General features: G+C 44.5%; 1 protein-coding gene across 1 annotated transcript in view; it reads left to right on the top strand.

The window, feature by feature from the left end:
- PTCHD1 (patched domain containing 1) overlaps nucleotides 1–25,611 on the top strand; it is a 56,366-nt gene that overhangs the window by 14,703 nt on the left and 16,052 nt on the right. The window contains exon 2 of the mRNA XM_037046227.1: nucleotides 23,970–24,630. Coding sequence (XP_036902122.1) covers nucleotides 23,970–24,630 — 661 coding nt within the window. The remainder of the gene's footprint in view (nucleotides 1–23,969; nucleotides 24,631–25,611) is intronic.

Raw genomic sequence — 25,611 nt, 5'->3', positions numbered from 1 at the left:
TAGAACATCCAAGAATTGTAGGACAATGTCAAAAGGTACAGCTACAGTGGTCCCCAACCTTTTTGGCACCAGGGACTGGTGTAGTGGAAGGCAGTTTTTTCCACAGCCGGCGGGGAGGGAGGTGAGGGGGATGGTTTGGGGATGATTCAAGCACATTACATTCACGCTTACCTCCTGCTGTGTGGCCCAGTTCCTAACAGGCCCAAACTGTTTTGTAGCCTAGAAGTTGGGGACCCCTGACATAACATGTACATAATTAGAAAATGCTAGAAGGAGAAGACAGAATGTAGCAGAATAAATGTTTGAAGTAATAATGGCCAAGAACTTTCCAAAATTAGTGATAGACACCAAACTACAGGTCCAGGTAGCTCACAGAACACCAAGGAAAATAAGTATCCAGAAAACCACGCTGAAGCGTTTCATATTCAAACTACAGGAAACCAAAGGCAAAGAGCACATCCTGAAAGAAGCTGGGGCATAGAGGGAGGCACCTTACACACAGAAGGACAAGAATAAAAACTATAGCAGACTCATCAGAAACAATACAAGCAGGAAGACAGCGGAGTAAAATATTTAAAGAGTTGAAAAACCCAGCAACCTAAAATTCTATGTCCAGCAAAATTATGCTTCAAAGTGAAGGAGATAGAAAAACTTTCTCAGAAAAACAAAAACTGCAAATTCCTTGCCTGCAGACCTTTCCTGCAAGAAATGTTCTTCAGGCAGAGGCAAATTATGTAGGTCAAAATCCCAAATCTATATAAAAGTAAGTGAATGTAAAAGAAAATCTGTTTTTGGTTTTCTTGTTCTTAATTGATCTGAAACAGAACTGTTTAAAACAATAATAGTAGCAATGCATTGAGAGGTTATAACATGGATGAATGAAATAGATGTCAGCCATGTCACCTGGGACAGGAAAGAGGAATTGGAAATAATTATAACCATACCTAATGTGAAGCATACAGTATTATTTGAAGGTGAACTGAGATTAGGTGTAACTATATATTGTAATTCTAGGGCAAGCACTAAAAATAATTGAAATAAGTTTAATCAATATACCAAGAGATAAAATGGAATAATACAAAATTCTCAATTAAAACCAGACAAGGCGGTGCCCTGGCTGGTGTGGCTCAGTGGACTGAGCACTGAACTGTGAAGCAGAGGGTTGTTGGTTCGATTCCCGGTCAGGGCGCATGCCTGGGTTGCAGGCCAGGTTACCCAGTGTGGGGAGCACGAGAGGCAACCACACATTGATGTTTCTCTCCCTGTCTTTCTCCCTCCCTGCCCCTCTGTCTAAAAATAAGTAAATAAAATCTTAAAAAAAAAAAAGACAAGGCAGAAAAAGAATGGGAAAAGAAGGAACAAATGCAACTAGGGAACAATTACAACCATGGCAAATATTAATCCAACTATATCAGCAAATACTTTAAATGTAAATTATACACACACACACACACGTGTGTGTGTGTGTGTCAATTAAAAGACAATGACTGTGCAAGTAGATTCAGAAAACTTGAGGTTCGCCCAGGCTGGTGTGGCTCAGTGGATTGAGCGCTGGACTTTGAAACAGTCACTGGTTCAATTCCCACTGAGGGCACATGCCTGGGTTGCGGGTCAGGTCCCCAGTAGGAGACATGGGAGAGGCGACCACAGATTCATGTTTCTCTCCCTCCCTTCCCCTCTGTCTAAAAATAAATAAGTAAAATCTATAAATAAATAAATGATTTTTTAAAAGAAAAATTGAAGCTCAGTTTATGTTGTATACCAGAAACACACTTTAAATATTAAATACTCAGATACTTTAAAGTGATAGAGAAAGTCTATCAATGCTAACACTAATCAAAAGAAAGCTGAAGTAGCTCTATTTCAGATATAGCTGACTTTAAAACAAAAAATTATCAGGAATAAAGAGGGACTAAAGGGATCAGTTCCCCAAGAAGACCTAACAATCCTAAACATGTATGCACCTAACAACAGATCAGTAAAATACATGACAAGTGACCAAACTAAAAGGAGAATGAGGAGTGAAAAGTAGCCATTGGATTTACCTGCTTAGAAATCACTGGTGAGTTTTGGCTGATGCTGGGACACAGTCTTGGCTGGAGTGGTTTGAGAAGTGAGTGGTAGGTGAGGAAATGAAGTTAGCAAGCATGAATCTCTGAAGTATAGCTGGAGACAGCAAATGTAAAGAGCTCCTTAAAGAAGGGGGGATGTGGCAGAATTGGAAGGGAAGTGAGAGCAATGAGGCCATTTTTAATACGGGAGAGACAGAAGCATATTTCAGACCTCATGGGAAGAAACTAGTAGAAAAAGTTAGAGGGCATGAGAGAAAAGGAGATGAACAATACCAGCAAGAAAGAAAGCAAAGCCAGAGCCCAATGGAAGGAACTGATCTTAGAGAGAGGGCGAGCCATGGCTGTGACTTTCAGGAGGATTGAAAATATAGGTAAGGGTATTTTTATGAACATGTTAGCAGATTAAGAGTCATTTCCATATGATGGCTTGGTGTTTTCAAGATATTAAACAAAGTCAGTAGCTGAAAGTGAACCTTTAGCACTTGAAAGTGTTAAAGAAAGCATTTGTCTAATATCTATAGGCATGGAGGCCAATTGACAAGGGAATGAAAAGAGACCAGGTGGTAAATGTACAAAGCAGTGTCTTTTACAGGATGTGGGTATGAAAGCAAAGGGATAATCTCTCCTTCCCTTTTGTGTCATTATGGACAAATGAAGAAGACATTGAAGCGGAAGTGAGAGACAAGTTGACAGAGTTCACACTGGGTGTATTTAAATTTCAGGAGAATATGAATTACATTGAAGGAAGGATTTCTTAACTCCAGGAGCTCTTTGGCATTTGAATGGCTCGTCAGAGGAGAGGGAAATGACCAAGAATGGTTCAGCTAGACGTTGGGATGGCGTGACCTCCAAGGGTGACACAGACTTCGAAGTCTGTCACATATCTCACTGGTTCTCCACCCTGGCTACAGGCAGAATCACTGGAGGAATGAAACACAGCAGGCCTAGCTTTCAGACCCATAGATTCTCATTCCATTGGTCTGAAACAGGGCGGCCTGCTCCAAATGTGGCCTATAGACTGGCAGCGGCCCCTGAGACCTTGTTAGAACTGCAGAATCCTAGGCTCCCCCTAGACCTATTAGATCACAGTCTGTATTGTCATAAGATCCCCAGTTGAGTTGTGTGCACTCTAAAAGTCTGAGAAATGCTAGACCAGAGGATGGTCTAGAGTCGAGCCAGACACGACTATTTTTTTAGAGCTCCCTCAGGAAATAGTAATAAGCAACCAGAGTTGAGAAGCCCCCTAAGTAGAAAAAGAGATACTTTTAAAACTGTAGTAAGTTTATATGATTGAAATGTCATAGTATTCTACAAACACACACACAAAGTTCATGCAAAAACTGGTGAAATCCAAATAAGGCATTTGGTTGAGAGTTAATAGTATGCTAAAGCCCGGTTTATGGTTTTGAGCATATACTGTGGTTATGTAAGATGTTATCATTAGTGGAGCTCTGAACCGTGTATATAACTTCTGAGTCTTAAATTATTTTAAAATAGAAAGTGAAGCCCTGGCTGGTGTAGCTCAGTGGATTGAGTGCGGGCCTGCGAACCACACGATCGCGGTTCGATTCCCAGTCAGGGCACATGCCTGGGGTGCAGGCCAGTTCCCAGCAGGGGACTCACAAGAGGCAACCATACATTGATATTTCTCTCCTTCTCTCCTTCCCTTCCTCTGTAAAGATAAATAAAAATAAATAAAATATTTTAATAAAATAAAATAGAAAGTGAAAAAGAAAAATTATAAACTAAATGAGATCCTGCCTAGAATGGGGGGCAGCCATTCTCCATCATCATCTAAGAAGTAAACAAGCTCCATCATTCATTCAGAGGGGAGCCACTGGAGAATTGAAAGCAGAGGAGTGACGGGTTTGGATTTGTGTTTTAGAAAAATAAATCTGGTGGCAGTTTAGAAGATTGACTAAAAGGGGGGAAAAAAAGATGTGTTAGGAAGCTGTTTCTGTCATCCAGATAGATTATAAGGGCTAGAACCAAATCGGGAGTGATGAAAGTGGAGCACAAGAGGATGGATTTAAGAGATGTTTCAGTTAAAAATCAACAGGACTGGATGAATGATTCACACATGGTCAACCTTGGCTGTGTGCATGGGCCCCCGAGAAGCTTTTTAAAATACATATGCCCTTGCGCTCGCCAAGAGATTCTGATGTAAAGGTGAGCCCAGAGAGTTCCACACCTGGTGCGATTAGGCAGGGTTCACAGCAGCTGGCTCAGGCGGAGGGGGCGGGAAGTGCAGGGTCCACCTCACAGGTTTCCGATGCCCTCATGCCCCAAGAGGCAGAGGGTGAGGAGGAGGGAGCATAGAGACAGCCCGGATAGATTAGGGAGGTAGCCCTTCCTCTTCCACTGGTTTTATGTTGAGTAGAATTGTAAAACTTTAAGTTAAAAGGTGTAAATCCATTATCCTTACAGCCTAGCGATCTTCCCACGAATTACCTAAACAAATATATTTTTAAGTGAAAATGACACAATTCAATTGTGCCCTCTAAACAAAACCTGATTTCATGAAAACAACAGCAACAACTTTCTATTAACCCCCAAATCTGAAGTATTTATACAAACAAAAATCTTCAGCAAGCTGGGCTGAGTGCTTTGCGAGCAAGGTGGAATCCTTTGTTTTTGCTGCTGTCAGCGCCTCCCAGCCTTTCTCCTAAACCCACCTGGATACCATTTCTGTCTTCTCCAGGGAAGTCTTTCATGTTGGGTTGGTTGGTTTTTGCTCCAGGGAGGCTGTTGTTTGGAATCCATCCAAATGCTACAATAGGTGTGGAGTGGAGTGGCTCAGGTCCCTGCTCTCCTGAGTCAGCAGGGCAGCAGGCAGGGCAAAGCGGCGCATCACCACTCACTCCTAATAAACCCCCGGATTCCATGAAAAGTGTACTGGGAGCATGCACCATGCCCTCAGAGCCTTCAGTGGGTATGGCTAATGGATTGTCTTTTACAGGGTGACCTGCCAAAGCCACCAGCCTCTCTTGTAAGAACAATCTGAGGTTTCCCCACTGAGGGTTGCTTGCTACCTATTGTAATCTCTCTTTCTAAAGTGGTGTGCAAAGCACCGTGACAATGTTTCCATTTCAAAATGGTCTGATCTTTAGCACTTCAATTTTCCCCTTAAAGGACATCTTTGCCCCTTTTTTACTTAACAAAAGAAAAGAAGTTACAAAACTCACTGGTATCCATTATTATAATGCATAAGTACTTCGTAACATAATAAGCACGGTGCAGCAAAGTATAACAATTTAACTGGTTACTGTGAGATAGAAAACATTAAAATGGCATTTAGAGGAATCATTCTGTGTTCCAGGTTCTTCTATTACATTATGTCTCAGCTTTCTATGACCTGTGTTATTTACAAGGTAACAGGGTAACACCTATGCTCATCCATTTCTTAAATGAGCCAAAACTTGGTTCGAGATCTGCAGGCTGCTTTATATTGATTTTGATAAAGCTACTTCACCTTGGAAAAGGAGAGAGGAAATGACAGACTGAAAATTTTAAAAACCTCTTTATTCCTAATTTCAAGGTCCTATTCTTTCCAGAATTGCATCTATTAATATCCGCCTGTGTGTTCCCTTGAGAGCTGGGCTGGAAAGCATTTCTGCTGGTGTGTGTGTGAGTGTGCACATGTGTGTTTAAATTGCCACAGCATCTTTACTTGTAGACATACAAGTAATCATCTTACCCCACATGCTCTGATTCCAGTTATTTCTTTGTCTTGCTTCCCCCCACCCACAAGCTTTCGAGAGCTAGCTAATACTCTTGCTTGATCACTTCTTACTGTTTAACTAGGCTTCAGGACGTGCAGGCGGCAATTGTCTAATGCATGCTGGTAAAGCTTAGGCATTGAGACAAGGGCATGCCGGCTTATGCAGAACATTTCGGTCCTGAGTTGTGTGCGTGCATTGTGCTGGGAGTGGAGATATAACAAAGAATAAGATATAAAGATCTATAAGAATATGTCCTAAAATAGCAAGTGATGAGACAGATGTATTCACACACAGGAGACTAGAGAGCACTTCATCTGCATTTCCAGGGCAGGCTTCCTGGAGGAGGTGATGGCAGAGCTGAGCCTGTCAGTTTTCACAAGTCCAAACTCCTAGGAGAGAGCTGGGCATTGCAACTTCACTGTCACCCTGCAGCCCTTCCCGAAGCAGACCCAGTTTCTTATTACTGCTGACCTGCGGCAGCTTCTCCCCTCACCTAGAGGACAGGGCTCTGTGTGCCCTACAGATCCTTCCTGCCTCACAGCAAACAAGGCACTGCAGAATATCATGGCCCTGCTCTCCCCAACACAGAGAAAGATAAATTCTTCATCACAAAGACTAAAACCGTCACCCTGACTGATGTGGCTCAGTGGGTTAGGCGTTGTCTAGCAAAGCGAAATATCACTGGTTTCACTCTCAGCCGGGGCACATGCCTGCGTTGCAGGGTCAGTCCCCAGTCAGGGTGTATTCAAGAGGTGTTTCTCTCTAGCATTCATGTTTCTCTCCCCCCTCTCTCTCACCCTCCTTTCCCCTCTCTCTCAAAATAAATAAATAGAATATTTTTTAAAAAAGAATAAAATCCTCACATCATGAGATAGGCAGTTGCTGTATGACAAGGACACCACTCGGCAGCCAAGAAGATGGGATTTCTAGGCATTGGGTTAAAACAATCATGTGCCTCATGAATAGAAACTCACGGACAAAGGGGCCAGCCACACTTTCTGACTGAAATGAGGAGAGGTTCCAACATTTACAAAGAACCTGCAATGTGCTCCTCTGCCAGGCATTGTATGTACACTCTTTCCAAAGTCAACCACACTTCTAGACAGCGATCCCGTTTCAACGATAAGGAAACTGAGGCTCAAGAAGGGGGATGTTCTCAAGGCTATCACGCAGTCGCTAACTTAGTTGCATATAAACTCAGGTCTGTATGACCCCAGTGTCGGGCTCTTTCTCACGTGACAGGCTGCCTCTGGACCTCTTCTTTCTTGCAGTCTTTACAGCCAGTCTCACTTGACTTGAATTGAGATATTCCCCTACAAATCAGTAACAAAAAGACAAAACAACCCAATACAATAATAAAGGGGATGAAAGGTTTGAGAGCAGGCTGTATCCTCGTTGGGAAAGAGGATGGCCACGTGGCTAATGAGCCCATACAAAAAGGGCTGAGCTGCAGGCATCACGGAAATGTGCGTTAAAACCCCAATGAGATACCAGTACACGCCCACCAGAACGGTTAAAAAATTAAGAAGATTGATATGGGGCACCTGGAACTGCTGTGCCTTGCTGGCGGAGATGTACAATGGTACGATCACATTGGAAAAATTAAACTAAACGTATGCCTCTTCCATGATCCTCAAATCCCACTCCTGAGTCTATATACGCAGTGGGATGCTCAGGCTGGCGCCCACTGGCTCCCAAAAGCTGATTGGGCACATCTCTTCCCAGCGCACATCCCCCTGGCAGTTTGAAATTGGCCATGGAAGGGGAATTTACAAATGCTTACAAATCAGAGCTATTTTTGTTACAGAACTTAGAGTTAAACATTTACCAACACGTCACTGCATATACCTGAGAGAGATGAGTGTATATGTCCACCGAAGGATTTGTACCAAGAATGCCCAGAGCAGTTTTATTTATAAAAATCCAAAGTGGAAACAATGTAAAAAGACCACCACTGAGAGAATGAAGAAATAAACTATATCATCATACAGTGAAACACTACACAGCAAAACTAAATAAAAATAGCAAACTACTGATAAACACAATGCAGGTGAATCTCACAGGCCCTGGGTTGAGTAAAAGAAGGCAGACACACAAGGGGAGAAAGCTTAAGAGTAAGCCAAGCTAATCGATGCTGAGAGAAGTCAATCATTTTCCTTCAGGGGTTGTGGGAAGGGGCCTGCTGGGCGCTGTAGATATTCTGTATCTTGATCTGAGCAACGCTTATATGCGCATGTACATAGAAAATGCATTGAGCTATACACTTCGGATTTGTGCCCTTTACTGTACAAATGTTACACCTCACTACCAAAGAGTGCATACATACACACATTCTGTTTAGAACCCCCATTAACAAGGTGGAAGAGGTAGACCCTCCCAGCAGTGCAGAGCACAGAGCACCCAGCAATGGTGAATAACAACAAGAAGAAAGGCAGCCTGAATCTTGGCAGACACATCAGCTCAGTTTTAGTAGCCCCAGAGCTGATGCAGGAAGAGTTTGCCTCCACCAGCACACACTCCCCAGGCACATCACTACCTGGGAAGGAATCCAGTGAACACATCAGCTGCCTCTCCCACACACCTACCGCCTTAACAGCACCAATCCAGAAATGGAAAGATAGGGGCTCTCGTCCCATTTGGGCAATATTCTAGCATTTGCTGTCAACAGAGAACACTGAAGCGTGAGGCCTTACCTGCTGAGATGCTCCAGGAAGATGCAAAGAGTCTTAGAGTGTTTTTTAAAATAAAGTAAGCCAAAGAAATGCCTGCCTCCTTTATCTTTCAGCCAGAAGAAAGATGAGAGAGCATGTCCTCTCCCAGTTCTCCACCCCTGGAAGGGCGCAGGCCTGAGCCCTTGAAGAGTCACAGTGCATTCTTGAAATCAGTAGAACTGGAACGCATAGACTGTGCTATGCCCCAAAAAGGGGAGGTGTACACTCAATAACACCTGGCCATTTGCATTCATAAGGGTACCAGAACCACTTGAGAAATATTGCTTGTATACCTACTGTATACAAGTTGGCCTCATAAAAAAAATGTGTCCACCATCAAAAAACACTGAGTATGAAGAGAGGCTCCAAAGATCCTAACTTTATCACCTAAGGGTTGAGTTTGTTTTATTTCAACATACAAGAAAATGGGGGGGGGGGTAGTTTTCACCTGGTGTAACATTTTCAGGACACTAGGAAACTCTTGAATTCCAAAAGGTTTTTTTTTTAAGATTTTAGTTATTTATCTTTAGAGAGGAAAGGAAGGAGAGAAACATCAATGTTCCTCTCGTGGGTTCTCTGCTGGGAACTGGCCTGCAACCCAGGCATGTGCCCTGACTGGGAATCGAACCTCGATCATCTGGTTCGCAGGCCCGTGCTCAATCCACTGAGCTACACCAGCCAGGGCTGATTCCGGAAGGTTTTGAGTAGCAGACATCTTTAGTTGGGTTTTCCCAGAAGTAAACCTGGAAACAAAAGGGCAAGTAGAGGCAGTTTATTTGGGATGTGACGGGCAACCAGAAGGGGAGCTGGGCAGTGAAACAAAAAGGGGAAGGAGACAAAAAGGCAGTGTGAGCAAACAGGCCACGGCCGCAGGCGACTGGAGTCCAACCCACCGGGGAAGCTCTGGGAATCATCTGAACACACACTCACCCGTGAGTAATCCCACCCATGGGGAGGGAGCTGGGTATTTATATGCTGACTCCCATCTGTCATTGGTCAAGTTCTGCTCCCAGGGCATGTTAATTCTCCGGAACTGGCTGCCAAGCAGATGGCACAGTGGGCTCTCTGACAACGAATTGTGGGTGCTGGAATTCGAAGTCAGCCAGGTATGCTCCCAAGAGGTAAGGGCTAGAAGATAAGAGCAGGGTGCCAATTGCATCTGCTACAGATGAACTTGAGGCCACTGGCCAAGAATGTCTGTACTTGTATGTTCTATAGTGCACTTTAGAGGCACACGAGTACATGCAGAGAAGCGAAAGGCCAGACACTGTGGTTAGACCTGCACATCTATAAAGCTACATTTGATGGACAACGCAGTAAGACCCAAACCTGGGAGATACAGTTCAAATGTTTACCTGGTACTATGGATCGAAAAGGTTTCATCAAATTCTACTGCCTGGATTCCTCCCTGGGCTCAAGTGTCCAGACGTGTAAAAAAGCAGACATGACATGTCAGTTGTCTCCTCCAAGCCAGCGTGATCACCCTGGTTCAGATCTTCATTTCACCAATGAACTCATGATTGCATTAATGTTTTAATCCACCTCCCAGCCTCTGAGCTCCACCCCTCCCGATCCAGCTGCCACACTTCGGGCAGAGCGCTCTTCCCCCGACACAATTCTGATCATCCCGTCCCCTGTTTGAGGTCCTTCACTGGCTGCCAGCTGCCCACAGGACAAAGCCTGCCTTCTAAGCTCAGCAGACAAGGCCTTGTGTGAGTGGGGCCTTGCTTGCCTTAGCTTTCTGCTCAGTTCTCCCACCGGCCTGAATCACTTCCATGTCCCCCTGACATCTGTCTATGCTGCAGTGTCCGCCTGATAGATTCTCTCCACCAGTTCACACCCCCTGCCCGTGGTTAATTTCTCCTCATTCTTCAGGTGCTAATTTAGAAGTCACTTCTGAAAAGTCTTCCTCCCTTGTGCCTGCACAGTTGGTGTAGGTGCCCTTCCCTTAATACCCAGTACATGTCCCATCTTAGAACTCCATGCAAACTTTGTGATTGCTTCATTGTTCATCTGGATCTGCCAGTTTCACTGTGCTGTGAGGACACAACCCTCTCTGTCTTCTTCACATGGCTCTACATAAGACTCAACCAATAGTTACTAATAAATACAGGGGTGGGCAAACATAGGTTTATGGGTGTTCAATCCAAAAAATAATACAAAAATTAATAAATAGTAATACAAAAATAAACTTTCACATACTCACAATTGTGAATCTACTTTGCCCCACCCTTGAATGGGAAGGTCCTCCCTCATCCCGCCCCTGTCTCCTCTCCGGCTTTGTATTTCCTTGCACCACAAACATGCACGTGCACACTAACACACACACACGTAACAGACTAGATTCACTGTGTCCCCATTCTATCCTTTAGCTACTCCGATCATAGGACTGTGATCCTGTATTTCACTTTGCGTTTTGTCTATGTGAACCAATTCTGAGAATCTGCCTGAAGTCCACCGGACTAAGTTTCTTGCAGGTAAAACTGTATCCTAGTGTTCTTTACCTCCCCGGGGTTTGTCCAACATACTGTAGACACTTAATACATGTTGAGTAAATGGTTCACTGCTATACCTGCTGATGAAATGCAGAAGACTTTCTTGGCATGACCCTAACTCCCAACAGCAAAACTGCTCTGGCCTCTCACCTGCCACCTAAGACCCATTGTACATTTCACATCTGCAAACTTTGAAAAATTTCATCAGCCAAGTTTGTGAGGCCCTGTCAGCATTAAAGCAAGATAGAATCACCCAGAGTGACATCTTTGGGCATGAAAGCAACCTTTGCTCCTGGCTGGGCAAAGCCACATGTCAAGGAGACAACCAAGTGGAAGCCATCTGTCAGTTCCAGCATGGCTAGTGTGCTCAGGGGCAGGTAGACGGAATGTTATGAGGGTGCTATGAATTCTTTCCGCCTCTGCAGTAGTGGAAAAAAACGGGGCTCTATGAGAGCTGAATCCTGCAAAACATCAGAGCCTTGACAAGAAAGAAAGTTGCAATGGAAGGAGGTTAGATGTGGTTGGAAATCATTAGAGACAGAAGTCTTCCCAGAGTCCTTTCCCAGAGGCCCGTCTGATGACAGCACAGCATCACCTGCAATAGTCAAGGTCCCTTCAGCAGCGGCGGGTCTGCACCCCAAAGGACTGCCATTGCATGCCCACTGTGAGGCAGGAGTGGGTGAAGTCACATCAGCGTTCCCATCCTCTGGGGCACCCATGAGTAGAGAGAGCATCCTGTTTTGCTTATGACAGTCCCATTCCATGCCTGGTGTTCCTGTAAATTAAGTGTCCTCTTGCACTCTCAAAGGTGTTCCCGTGTGGATGATAAATTATATGGTCACCCTACCACCAACAGCATTAACAGCAGGCAGAAATCTTCAAAGGGGCATGACAGGCATTTTTATATTAGTTTCTAAACTTTTCTGTATTTTAAAAAAACTTCCCCTCCAACAAAAGAAATCCAACAAACAATCACACAAGAAAAAAACAAACTACTCTATAATTAAGCATAACACATAATTATTTCAGTACCCAATCTCCCACCTAAATTGTTTTCCTGCTCTTATATTTTTAGATTATAGCCTAACCATATCCATTTGTCTAATGAGATCAGCCATTTGTCTGCAATGTGTAAACTACAGGACTAAATTCAATGTCATCTGTTTATTTAAGATGGAAATGATATGCATGTAGCACAGTAGCCTTTGGGTACAAATGAAATATCATTCAGTGTCACCAGAGAAAATATAAATCAGCAAGAAGGAATAAACATTGAAGGCTCTCAGTCAGCACATCTTTGTTGGGCTTCCTCCATGTGCCAGGGAGACAGGAGGGAGTTAAACAGTCTCTGCCCTCATAGGGCGAATATGAACATTTGGGAAGGGGCGACACCCAAATCTGGTAGCACCCCCAACTTCAATGAGCTATTTTACAATAAATCCCCCAATTGTCAGCCCTTGTCATGAGTACATGCTATAAAGTATTTTGCTTTCCTCATGCATGTGTGTGTGAGAGAGAGAGAGATGGCAGGGGAGTCACATAGGAAACACACAAGGTGCGAAGGATCTTACCCCCTTATCTCCTTGCACATCTGTTTTCCTCACCTCCAGCTGGTTGCACATGCTTGTCATTGGTCATGGGGTTGCGGCTTCTCTCTGAGGTCCCTGTGGTAGATATCTGGCATTCGCTGGGCCTCACTATTCAGTGTGGGTCAGAGCCTAGGCTGCTTTGTCATGTTTGACCCCCTTCACTTTGCTACATCATCACCACTTTTAATTCCTTACTACTGCTAACATCTCATGCTGGGGCTCAACTGTGCTAAAGCCTAATACCCCAAAACAAGTTTATCAATGTCCAGACGGCCAAAGCAGAGAGATTAGGGGGGTGAAGTCTTTACCAAAAGAATTCCCTTTAGGGAACAATCTTCTGAGCCCAGGATTTAAATCAGCACCTGATCCACTTACGAATTTTTTTACTGTGGGCAAGTTACTTAAGCTCGAGTAAGTAACTTGCTTCCTTCCTCCAGGCTCAGCTTCCTCACCTATACATGCAGTGTGACAGCCACCTCCTGGAGTTGCTGTGAGGATTCAATGAAATGGTAGATGCAGCATTTCTTGCACGAAGCCCCAACACGTTGAGGGTGCTTAATACTTTTTTTAGTTTCCTTCTATCAGCCCCTTTAGAGTTCCCCACCTAGTCTGAAGCACGTGGTAACCTAAATGGGCAGCTAACCCAAAAAAGGTGCGCAGGTTTCGGGCTTATCTTAGAATTAGAGAGTGCCGAGTTTTCAGCACACACCAGCCAGCTGTTCTCTTCAAATATTTGTATTGGTATATACTATTAACCCTATTTACTCTTTGGTCTCTCAGTAAAGGTATGAACAAAAATCTTTCATCCATAGGTGTCATTGAATATACGGTACTTTTCAAGAACAACTGAGGAAGTTCTATGGGTTAAAGAAAAAAAGTTAAGGGAAATAAGGCCAAACAGAGGGTAGGAATGTTTTTATTTGTTTGTTCACTTTCTTTTTGCTAACAACCCATATTATGTGGGGGTAGCAGTTGTGCGTCAGAGACTATACTGACCACCTTAGGTTCAATTTCTCATTTGTCCTCCAACAACCCTAATGAGATCATTACTGTTGTTTCCTCAGTCTTACAGATGGGAAAACTGAGGCGCAGAGAGAGCAGTTAAGGAACAGCTCGGTGTCCAGGATCAAACATCCAACTGCCACAGCCAGCAGTGGAGCCAGGCAGTCTGTCTTCTCCACGCCACACTGTATAGCAAACAGTACCACCTTCTAGAAGGTTTAAGGCCCTAAGAAGCTGAATTTGCCCTATAAGACCTCTTTTCAGCCCTGGCTGGTGTTGCTCAATGGGTTGAGTGCAGGCTGAGAACCAAAGGGTCAGCAGTTCGATTCCCAGTCAGGGCACATGCCTGGGTCGCAGGCCAGATCCCTAGTAGGGGGCATGTGAGAGGCAACCACACATTGATCTTTCTCTCCCTCTCTTTCTCCCTCCCTTCCCTTCTCTCTAAAAATAAATCAAATCTTTTTTTTAAAAAAGACCTCTTTTCAGATCTGGAAGAGGGCAGCAGTTAAGACACTCTTGTGACTTTTTAGGTCAGGAGCTTTGCGTAAGAACAGAAAAACAATATTCCCAGGGGAAACTGTACCACCGGGTAATAACATGAATTCTATCAAGTACTCGTTCCTGTAAAGCTGGTGGTCTGCCATGCAGGAGTGCCATTACCAGGTCATTAGGTGGAATTTTTTTTGGTTTCTTCTTTTATAAATCTTAATTTTTATTGTTCACAGGCTCAGCACCCATTAGAAACTTAGCAAATCCATTGAAGGAACAATAATTGCCAAGGAGCTCTTCTGACAGAGACACTTGTTCATAATTTTATAAACGTAACATTGCTATGAATTATTTGCAGTTGCAGATACTTCATGGATGTGGTTACATGGCACTTGTAATAAGTGTCATAAGCTAAAGCTGCTAAAGGTGTGAATGAGAGCTGCACGCAGGGGCTAATGCCCACACTGTCTGCAGCCTTACTTTTGCTTGTGGAAAAAGGGACGAGTGCATATGTGTGATCTTTCCTAGCCCAAGACGGTTGTTTTATTCCTTAAAGCCTGTCTAGTCCCCCCAGACTGTCCCTTGGAAATCAAATAAAATTGTCTGACACCCCCCTATGAAAGCTCCAGTTCTGACGGGACTCTCAGAAAGAAGGGGCTAGGAAAGGAAAGAACAGACCCTTACTGAAGATCAGTGAGGTGAATCACATAAAATTGCCAACATTGAACCACTTTGTTACCTATAAAATGGCAATTTCATATGGTTTAACCCAATGCTAAATGCCAGGCCAGACACCTTTTATATGTTATCCCATGGGATCCTCATGATGATTCTATGAGGTCAGATTTATCCCCATTTTACAGATAATGAAATTGAGTTAAATACCTGAAGCCATTGTCTTCGTTTGGATTTCCCCAAAAGTTGACCCAAAGGCAAGGACTCGATGTGATAGTATATCTGGATGACAATCTCAGAAAGCACTGGTAAGAGAATGGCCACTTGCGACAGGGAAGGGAAGTAGTACGTTATAGGGACATTGTTACTCTGGAGCCTAATCCCCCTGGGGAACTCTGGGAAATAGTGCAGAACACATGCCACAGAGTCTTCCCTCTTTGGGAACAAAGAAGCTGGGCTGTTTATATAGGAACCACTTTTACTTTTTTATTTATGGTTTTTTAAATTTATTTTTAGAGATGGGAAGGGAGGGAGAAAGAGACAGAGAGAAACATCAATGTGTGGTTGCCTCTCATGCACCCCCACACTGGGAACTGGCCCGCAACCCAGGCATGTGCCCCAAGTGACAATCGAACCTGCGACACTTTTGTTTGCAGACCGTGGTCAATCCACCGAGCTACGCCAGCCAGGGCTTCATTTATGTTTTAAAAGGTTTTATTTATTTACTTTTACAAAGAGGGGAAGGGAGGGAGAAAGAGAGGGAACGAAACATCCATGTGAGAGAGAATCACCGATCAGTTGCCTCTTGCCTGCCCCAACTGGGACTGAACTTGCAAGCCAGGCATGTGCCCCAACTGGGAATTGAACCCATGATCTTTTGGTTTGCCGGACAACACCCAACCAACTAAGCCACCCCAGTCAGGGCTGCGCTAACTATTTTCAGTCATTGGTTCAGGCCACTTGGTATTGAGATAGTAGATTAATGCCCCAGTATTTCCACATCAGGCTAGAAGAATTAAAGCAGGTAAGTGGCATGGTACGTGTTTGCTGGTGTGCACTGAAGGGGAGTGCCCGAGTGTGTCTGATACAGTCTGATAACCACAACTGCAGAGGCAGGGTTTGAACTTGTAGCAGTCTGACCTCATAACCCGTGTCCTTCCCACTAACACGCAAGATGTTGGCACAGCCTGGGAAAGATCCAGGGCTCCAGTAGAATCAGGAGTCAGCTCTTGGATTGTACCTGGCCAGCCATACTCTATAGCCCAGCTGTGTAGCCCTCTAGTTGATAAAATGCATGCACACCCATGACATCATTTGGCTTTCAACGTGCCCCTGCGACAGACTAAAATCCGGCCACTTACAAGATTATTGTAGTCACGTGTTTACTCCATAACTCTTGAGTATATGTCCCAGGAACTGTTCTAGGTAATGGAGAGGTGGTAGGCCAGACACACCATGGCATGGTAAAACTCTTGCTCCAGTGGAGGCAGCAGAATAAAGAAACAAAGAGATATACAATGGAATGTCACAATTGGTGCCATTAGAAACCTAAAACAAGCAACGATGATGGTGATGGCAAGAGATGCCACTTCTTTTTTAACTGGAGGTGGGGTCAGAGCTGGGGATTACATTTGAGCAGGGGCAGGAAGGAAGTGAGGCTATCTGGGGGAAGGACATGGCAGGTAGAGTGAAAAGAAAGATGAGCAATGTGATTGTAAGACATGAATGGGGAGAGATCAGGGAGGGCAATGTACCACCTTGTGGGCTACGGGGCAGGGCGTGAGTTTTGCTCTAAGCCCAGTGGGGAACCGTTGGAGCGTTTAGAGCAGGGAAGCAGCACGGTCTATGTTTTCAAAGGTTATTTACTTATGTATCTCTAACCCATGTGGTCAGCAAGACCCAGAAGCAGGACTCAAATTGAAGTCTTTTGACTCCCAATCCAGTGCTCTTCCCACTGAGGTCTGTGGCTGTTCTCCAGACCTGGATATCCTTGGTATTCTGTTTTGTTTGATTTGGCTTTTATTTTTTTGTTCTTTTCAATTATTTTTAATTGAATTGATTGGGGTAACATTGCTAAATAAAATTAGGTAGGTTTCAGGTGCACAATTCTACAGTACATCATCTGTATGTTGTATTGTGTGTTCACCCCCCAAGGCAGGTCTTCTTCCATCACCACTTAGTCCCCTCTTACCCTCTTATATCTTATCTCCCTGACTCCCTTCCCTCTGGTACTCACCACACTGTCATCTGTGCCTGAGTTGGTTTGAGCTTTTTTTGTTTGTTTTTGTTTTCTACTTAATCCCTTCACCTTTTTCACCCAGCCCCCTTATATATAAAATCTCATGAACAAAATAAACTAACAAACAAAATAGAAACAGACTCATAAATTGGTATCCTGGGGGTTTTTTTTTCTGTCCATTACATAGTTATTTGTGGTTTCCTAACCAAATCTTCAAACTGCTGTTACCTGCTCCTAGGCATTTGGCTCCTTACACCTTCCCTTTGCCTCTTGGCCAATTACCTTTAACATTCTTCCATTTCTGAGAGCATCTTGTCCATCAAAACTCATGGCCCACAAACTTGTGTGACCAGAGTTTTAAGCTTGACCATGAAAGTCGGGATTAAAAAAATAACCACTCTAATCCAGAAATTTAACTTCACAGATTTCCAGAGGTCTTCAAGATATCAAGGAAATTTTTTTATGCTCAAGACCCAAGTACTGGACCTGTGGTTCGCTGCATTCTCTCTCATCCAGACCAACATGGAATCAGGCAAAAGTTGCAATGAGATATTGTAGTTGCCTTTTCCTTCATCATTACTACTTTTTGTTTCTAAAATCTCAGACTTATTTGCTTCAGATCCGAAGCTGCTTTGTTTTTTCAGCCAAGGCTGCAGAGACAAACAGCCCTGTTTGGGGAGTTACAGTGTGGGGTTCTCTTGGCTGCTTTTTAGTGTCAAAAGCCACAAAAAACCATGCTTACTCCCTGGTAAAGCAAGGAGAAAAACAAACACTCCACTCGCCCAGACCTCCACTGGCACTACGTATTGACAGAGGTACCCATCTGTCTTTTTTTGTCACTGTAGCAGGTCAGCATGGCACTAGGCGCGAATGTACAGAAGTGTGTGGAGAGACATTCACTTGTTTGGCTACATCCACAGTTTAAATTTCGTGTCCTCCGAACATCCAACGTTTCAAAGGCAGAATGATATTTCGGTTTGCTTATTAAGGGATGACTAACTTGCTTTTGGCTGTACTACAAATGAATCACGGTAACAATCCCCAACTTGCAACTTCTGGTGTTCTGATGTAATGCATTTCTATTAAAAGAAGAGGAAGGAGAGTGGGTGAGAGTGAGATCATGCAAAGACGGAACATAACACCGAGGGAGCTAGCGTAATTGATGAACTTCAGAGACCAGATCCATCCACTTCAAGGTGTTTCCTGGTGTCCTGGATGAGGATAGCTTGCCAGTCAGTTCCTACACATTTACCATTACACAATACGGACCCAGATCGAGATCTGGAATTCAGAGGGACTCAGTAAAAAAAAAAAAAAAAAAAAAAAAAAAAAAAAAAAAAAAAAAAAAAAATTCACTTGGGGGTAGAAAACAGACATTCCTTGAAAGCATTTTTAAGCAGTTCTGATTTAGTGTCACTTTGAAGGTAATATTAGGGAACACATGATACGGGTTAGAAAAGCAAACCAACAACCTCCCTTTTGAAATTGTTTGAACGCTAGTAGTACGTGGGAGAGGCAGAAGGAGGGAGTAGGGAGGTGAGGCAAAGAGGGGAAGGCAGCCTAGAAAAGATGAGGCGGTATCATCGGAGGGAAGGACTGCCCCTGGGGAAGCCCCACCTCCTCTGAGTCTCCTCACAGGTGACGTTGCTGGGGGACAGCTTGACATGTTCATTGCCCTGCCTGGCAATTGGCCTTCCTGCCTTCCCTCTCCCCCTTTTCAACAAGAAGCAAATACAAAAAGAGCCGAAAGGTCTTGTAAAAGATCCGCCTCAAAACCCACAGGTATTTTTCCTATGTTAAGCACCTCTCAGGAGCAGACACTCACTTCCTCCCAGATCCCTTCTGTACTCCCCTCTACAAGGTGCCCCTGCTGTCTTCTGAGGAGGCTCTGAATGTGCCAAGGAGAGGCAGAGAGGAAATTAGACTCTGGCCTGTCGTGACCGGCAGCCCACACTGGCTTTGTCCCAGGCCCTGGCAGAAGGGGATTACAAGAGCCAGAGCGCCTCCCCAGAACGGGAAATCGCTCCTAGAAGTGGATCTTCCCCCCCCCCGCCCCGTAACCCTATCTTCCCTACCCTGTAGTTTTTCTTCTGGGTTTCATTTACTATCAGATCTGCCATTGACCTAAAAAAGAACTGCATGTGCTGTAAAAGCATATTTCAAGTAACTATAATAACCCCAAATTGATGTTTATGAAGTTAACTTTCTCTCTCCCAGGATCTGATTGTATAGTTTGTGGATGTCACTCAGTTCAGAATTATGTAGTGTCAGAAGCTAAAGGATCTGTCCATGAAACTAGCAAGAGCAACCAACCTCCTTGTTGAACTGAATAATCTGAGACTGAAGCAGTGTGATATTCCTAGTGGCTCTGACACTCCTTCCTAAGTGGCAGAAGCCAGACTTAAAGCTAAAGCTTCTCATTACTAGATTCCATGGTGCCTGTGGCCTTTTTTTTCTTGCTAAGCCTGTCTTTGAAAAGTTTTATGTGGCAACTACAGAGGCCAGGCGGAAAATAAGAAAAGTCAGTAAGCTCAAAACCCATCCCCTTCATCACCTGTTCAAATTGCCACGTAACGTTGCTGTTTAAAGAGGAGGTTTGCGTCCTGGCCGGGTGGCTCAGTTGGTTGGAGCATCGACCTGTACCCCAAAAGGTTGTGGGTTCGATCTCTAGTCAAGGCACTTATAGGAGGCAACCAATCAATGTTGCTCTCTCACATCAGTGCTCCCCCCCAATAAATATATCCTCAGGTGAGAGTATTTTTAAAAAGATGAAGTCTGGTATTTTAGATCATTTCTGGCCTCTCTTAATGGAGCCCAGATCCCCAAGTCTGACCATCCCACAGCCCAGCTATATCCACGGCCGATCACTGAAACAAAGTGGGCTGACAATTCTTCATTCTTCCCCAAGCCTTCTTCATCCTCACTAAAGTTCCACAGTTGTGCTGGTCTATGGCCAAGTGTCCAGCTGTGGAGAGAGGCCTGACTGAGAATCCTGCATCTGCCGCTTCCTTACTAGGTCATCTTAGGTACCTTATTGACGTTCTCTAGACCTCAACTACACCAGCTATAAAATGGGAATAATGATTTAACCATTCCCATACAGTCCTGTATTGAGTGCATTTTTAAAACTATAGAAAGTACTTAGCAGACTAGTCACTATTACTGTCATCATTCTTAACCTGAAGGGTGATGAGTGCAAAAGAAGCTAACAATTCAAAGAGTACAATTCGGAACCTTAAAATGAGTCTCAATTTACCATTCAGTTCTGGCCTCTTTGACAGCACATACGACACTAGTAACCAAAAAAAACACATATTGTGATCAGGATTGAAACTGGTTTGGTTTTACTAGTGTAGAACACTTGTCATCGTCTGCTGTTAGGATCTCCCCATAGTGTTGGACATTGTATCTCTTATGTGATTTTGCACTTGGTGAGTATGATGTGAGCACCCTAAACTTGGAAGTGATCCTATTATTGATAACACAGTAGATTTGATGTTAACTTATTGAATGTACATTGATGGAAGAATTCAAAATCTACATATAGGAACATGGATTATATGTTGATGCACACGCCAGAGTGAAACTATATTAAGGGTCGGGACTATTATTTTGTGCTGTTTTCCCCTTGTTTTCTTTTTCGAGAAGAGGGTCTCTTGCCTAGCCCAATAACAAGCTTGTGTGGACTGAGATTTTCTATTTTGTGAACTGAGGTGTATTGGTCACCATTTCACTGTCATGCTCTGATGTTTTCCTGTCCTTCTTTCCCCCTTCTCTTCCCAAGAGCAAAGGCCAATTTAAAGGCAAAGATAGTGTCAGTGTAAGCTAACTTGTCATCATGTTTCCTCTCCTTTTCTTTTTCTGTGCAGAAATTCAAAGTAAGTATTCATGCCTGGCTAGTGTAGCTCAGTGGAATGAGCGCTGGCCTTCGAACCAAAGGGTTGTTCCCAGTCAGGGCACAAGCCTGGGGTGTGGGCCAGGTCCCCAGTAGGGGGTATGCAAGAGGCAACCACACATTGATGTTTCTCTTCCTCTCTTTCTTCTTCCTGTCCCCTGTGTCTAGGAATAAATAAATAAAATCTTTTTTAAATAAAATCTTTTTAAAAAGTAAATATTAAGCAAATGAAATCATAACTGCAATCTGTGGCTCCCTCTTTCCCTTGTGAATTTCTAAGAACAGCTACTAATATTTCTGCTGTTCTGAGTGGGGCTCCTTTAGGAAAGGAAATCAGGGCATTTTAAACCCCTGTACAGGCTGATGTCCAAGTAGCCATGGGCAGCGTGTCTGTACTCGATATGTAAGCTTAAGAACCAAAGATCAGAAGGGAGTCTTAATTCTCCTTTCCCATGCCTCTTATTATCTCTCACCTCTCATCCCAGAGACTCTCCCTGCCAGGTGGGTGGCCTCAGCCAACACCCCCTCTCTGGCTGCTTTGTCACCCAGCATCTCCATGCCACTCAGAAGCAAAAGTGACACATGTTCTACCCACCTCTCCATCAGAAATTCAAAGCAGCTGCAATCTCACAGCAGCCCTGATACTAAGTGTTAAGAAGCCTTCGCCGTCAAACTTCAGCGAGGTTCTCACTTCCCAGGCCTCCCTCCTATGATTTGGCGCTACAGGGGTCAACAAGGTGTCTGCTTTCTTTGGTCAGTGGTCCCAGGGGTCACAGCCGTAGATCAACAGAGTTGACAGATCACTAAATAGTTTACAACTCCCCACCGAGCAGGGCATAGTCGCCTTAGAATGGATGGAAAATATCCCCTTGCTATAATTGGGTTGAGCCCTGTGGCTTAACACCATCTTATTTGGCAATCTTTTCTCTTGACATATTTAGTAATCACTCTGAGGGAGATTTATTGGACTGTTCATGGGAACAAACAATGCACTAAATATTACACATATGCATGCTTTCAATACCAGTCCTTTTCTAGCCTATTCTGAATCTCTCCCCAAAGTCTTTTAACTCTTACGGAAACTCTTCCTTGTCTTTAAATTCCTCTTGATTCCTCTCTTCTCTCAAACAACCTTTTACCTTTTGGAATGTTTTTGTGCTCGGGAGTTCTTGTCATCAAAATTCACTGGGCTATGCGTAGGGAAAAATGGATGAAAACACATTCTCACAGTTTAAAAGCAATGAGGATACTTGCTCATCATTAATCTCAAAACAAAAATTTAGCATATGGTAAGAGTTTTGTGAAAATAGTCGCCTGGGTGTCTCTGGGAGAGAGGGAGAGATAAGGAATGAATTCAGAATGTTTCAGCCAAACACAATACATGACTTGTTTCCTGAGCCTGAAGCTTGGGGCCAGTGAGGAGATGTGGGGCAGGGGCACTGAGAACCAGGATTAATAACTCATGCTCTGTGCTGACTAAAGGACTTTGACTGCTGGTACCCCCAAGACATTTTCAAAAAGCATAATAAATATCCCACCTACCCTGGCACATGCACAGCAAAATGTCTCAGTTAATAATCCATGCAGGAAGATTTAAGAGAATATATATCAGGGTCACGGGGATGCTCAGCAGTTTATGAGTTACAATGGAATAGATACAGTGGGGCGACTTTGGATGCTTCGCTTTACGTACGAAATGTTCCTCAGTCATCGGATTTGCAGTAATGGCTGTCTCTGCTCTGGGAAGAGCCCACTCAGGGCCAGGCCCTGTCCTATATGCGCTCATTTCCTTAACACTCAGCCACATATCCACCACTGGCCTGATTTTGCACTCTGGCCACAATTCACAGACAGAAGCCCGTATTTTCTTACCTTAACCTGTAGGTCACACACACATCTACATATCTGAACTTGAGCACTTGTAATTTTTTTTTTTGAGGAGTGGGGCAGCGAAAGCACAAATTCAAGAATGAGTTGTTAGCAAGAACCTTCATTCACCTGCTGGCATTGCCAACCTAGCGGTGTATTGGGAGGGGCCAGGAACACAGGTTCTGGAGCCAGACTGCCCACTTCATTCTCTATTACTGTGTTTGTGATGTTGAGCAAGTGATTTGGCTTCTCTGTCAGTTTCCTCATGTGTAAAATGAAGCTAGATTCTTGCAGTTTAGAGTTTCTTGTGAGGATCAAATGAAATAGTCTGTAGAAAGGGCCTACAGCTGTGCCTGGCGTGTCCTAGGGGCTGTGAAATGAGTGTTTGTATTCCCAGGTGCACTTCAAGCGCAGGCATGCAGACCTGGGCATGGCAAATGGGACTGAGGGTGAGGTGTATAGAATGAATCCCACTGTGCTCCCTCGGGGTCATGCCCAAGGACCCCAGCCTGACTGTCGCAGTTACAGCTCCCTTCCTATATAAGCAGACAAGGAAAGTCAGAGAATATGAGGGCCCTCAGGGCGAAGTACTTGTCTTTTATGGCACAGAGTGATGGAATTGGGTGCAGAAATCACTTAGCTGCCCTACAAGTCAGCAGCGAGGGGTGGGCCTGCAGAGACCTCTGAGCATGGAACTGCACTTCAGTTCACTTTTTCCTTGACATTTTCAAGAGGGAGAAGCTGAACAGTGGGCCTTTGTAAGATTTTCAGACATTTATAGATCAATTGAGTCACGAATAAAGAACACCACCTGTGGAAACAGGGCTGGTACTTTAACCCAGCACTTTTCAAACTTCGGCTGTATCAGAATCACCTGGAGAGCTTGTGAAAACAGACTTCTAGGCCCCGCCCCAGAGATTCTGATTTACCGGGTCTGAGGCATAGCTTGAGAATTTTCATTTCTGGCAATTTCCCAGGTTGTGCTGATGCTGCTGGCCTGGGGATTACACCGTGAGGAACATGAGTCCACTGTGCATGTTGCATCCTTACTACCTATTTCTGATGTAAGGTTATAACATTTCATTTTAACTCCTTAACTCAGAGGTGGCAGGAGGGACTTCCCACCAGCCAAAACACAGATATTTGAATCCCCAGAGCCAATGGCAGTTACAAATGTCTTATTTTTGACTTTCATTTTTCTTTCCCCATAGTTGCATGCTGCTGTGACCAGGATCCAGGTTCCAAGACCTGGTTTCAATTACACGTTCGCCCATATATGTATCCTGAATAACGATAAGACTTGCATCGTGGATGACATAGTGCATGTTCTGGAGGAGCTCAAGAACGCTCGGGCCACCAACCGGACCAATTTTGCTATCACATACCCGATCACTCACTTAAAGGACGGGAGGGCCGTTTACAACGGGCACCAGCTCGGAGGCGTCACCGTGCACAGTAAGGACCGGGTGAAATCCGCAGAGGCCGTCCAGCTCACCTACTACCTGCAGTCAATCAACAGTCTCAATGACATGGTGGCTGAGAGGTGGGAGTCCAGCTTCTGCGACACTGTCCGACTATTCCAGAAATCCAACAGCAAGGTCAAAATGTACCCTTACACGTCCTCCTCGCTGAGGGAAGATTTCCAGAAGACCAGCCGTGTATCAGAACGTTACCTGGTCACCAGCCTGATCCTGGTGGTCACCATGGCCATCCTCTGCTGCTCTATGCAGGACTGTGTCCGCAGCAAACCCTGGCTAGGCCTGCTCGGGTTGGTGACCATAACTCTGGCCACTCTCACCGCGGCCGGGATCATCAATCTTACTGGTGGGAAATACAATTCCACCTTCCTGGGAGTCCCTTTCGTCATGCTAGGTAATTACCACCCTTCATTTCTCTGGTTCCTTCTGCTGGGAATGGTGACTGGGTTCCAAAAAGACAAAAAGTAGCCACCTAATGTCTTGGGTTCATGTAGAGTGTTTTCCTTTTGCCCAGAACTACTGGGACCAATCACATAAAGTGCTGCTGGTCAGCAAGAAGCAACCTTATCTGGTAAATGCACCAGAAGTCCAAAGTCCTGGGTTCCAGCCCCGGTTCTCCATTACGTAGCTGTGTGGCATTCAGCAGGTATTAATCTTTGTGCCATACTGTCTCAGGTTGAGCATCCTCAGAAACAGACCCTGAAACAAGGATTTAGATACAAGTAGTTTATTTGAGAGGTGAGCCCAGGAAGCCCCAGGGTGGGAAAGAGAACTTGAGACAGGAGAGGAAAACACTTCAGTGCACATTAATGACCAGGTTACCGCTGTGGGCACCTGTGGCTCGATCCTATGGGAGACCTTTGGGAGACCTTGGAGAACACCCCTCAGGGAGGCCCTCCTTCAGAAGTGAGGAAACAGGAAGCTGGGCTGTGCACCCAGAAGCCCTGTGTATGACTCATTGAGGGCTCTCCCTGGGGTCGTTAACACCCCAGCACGTCCCAGGGAAGATGGGGGAGCACATTCCAGCAGCTGCAGAAATCCCGCCAGTTACCAGTATTTGCAGTCAGAAGCCTTCAGGGAGCTCCAGAGTGGTGAAGCGAGGGGACATGGGTTGAGCACCGACAGTGTCTGCTACCCTCCGTTTCCCCACCCTAGAGATAGAATGGATGTGAACATCACACAAAAGGACAAAAATACATGCACAAGAGCTTTGAAAGCAACAAGTGAGACCTAAATAGAAGGAAACTTCTCCTGTCCCTGCTATGAACTCAGGAGAATGTTTCAAAATGATGGTGTGACAATCCCATTATATTCTCTCTTGAGGCTGCAGGAATTTCCTGATAGAGGTAATGCTCAAAACAAAGACATAGTGGCC

The sequence above is a fragment of the Sturnira hondurensis genome, unplaced genomic scaffold, assembly GCF_014824575.4.
Source record: "Sturnira hondurensis isolate 20B ecotype Veracruz unplaced genomic scaffold, ASM1482457v3 Scaffold0005220, whole genome shotgun sequence".
Lineage (NCBI taxonomy): Eukaryota > Metazoa > Chordata > Mammalia > Chiroptera > Phyllostomidae > Sturnira > Sturnira hondurensis.
Note: the sequence above shows the minus strand (reverse complement) of the source record. Positions and strands in the feature narration are given on the sequence as shown.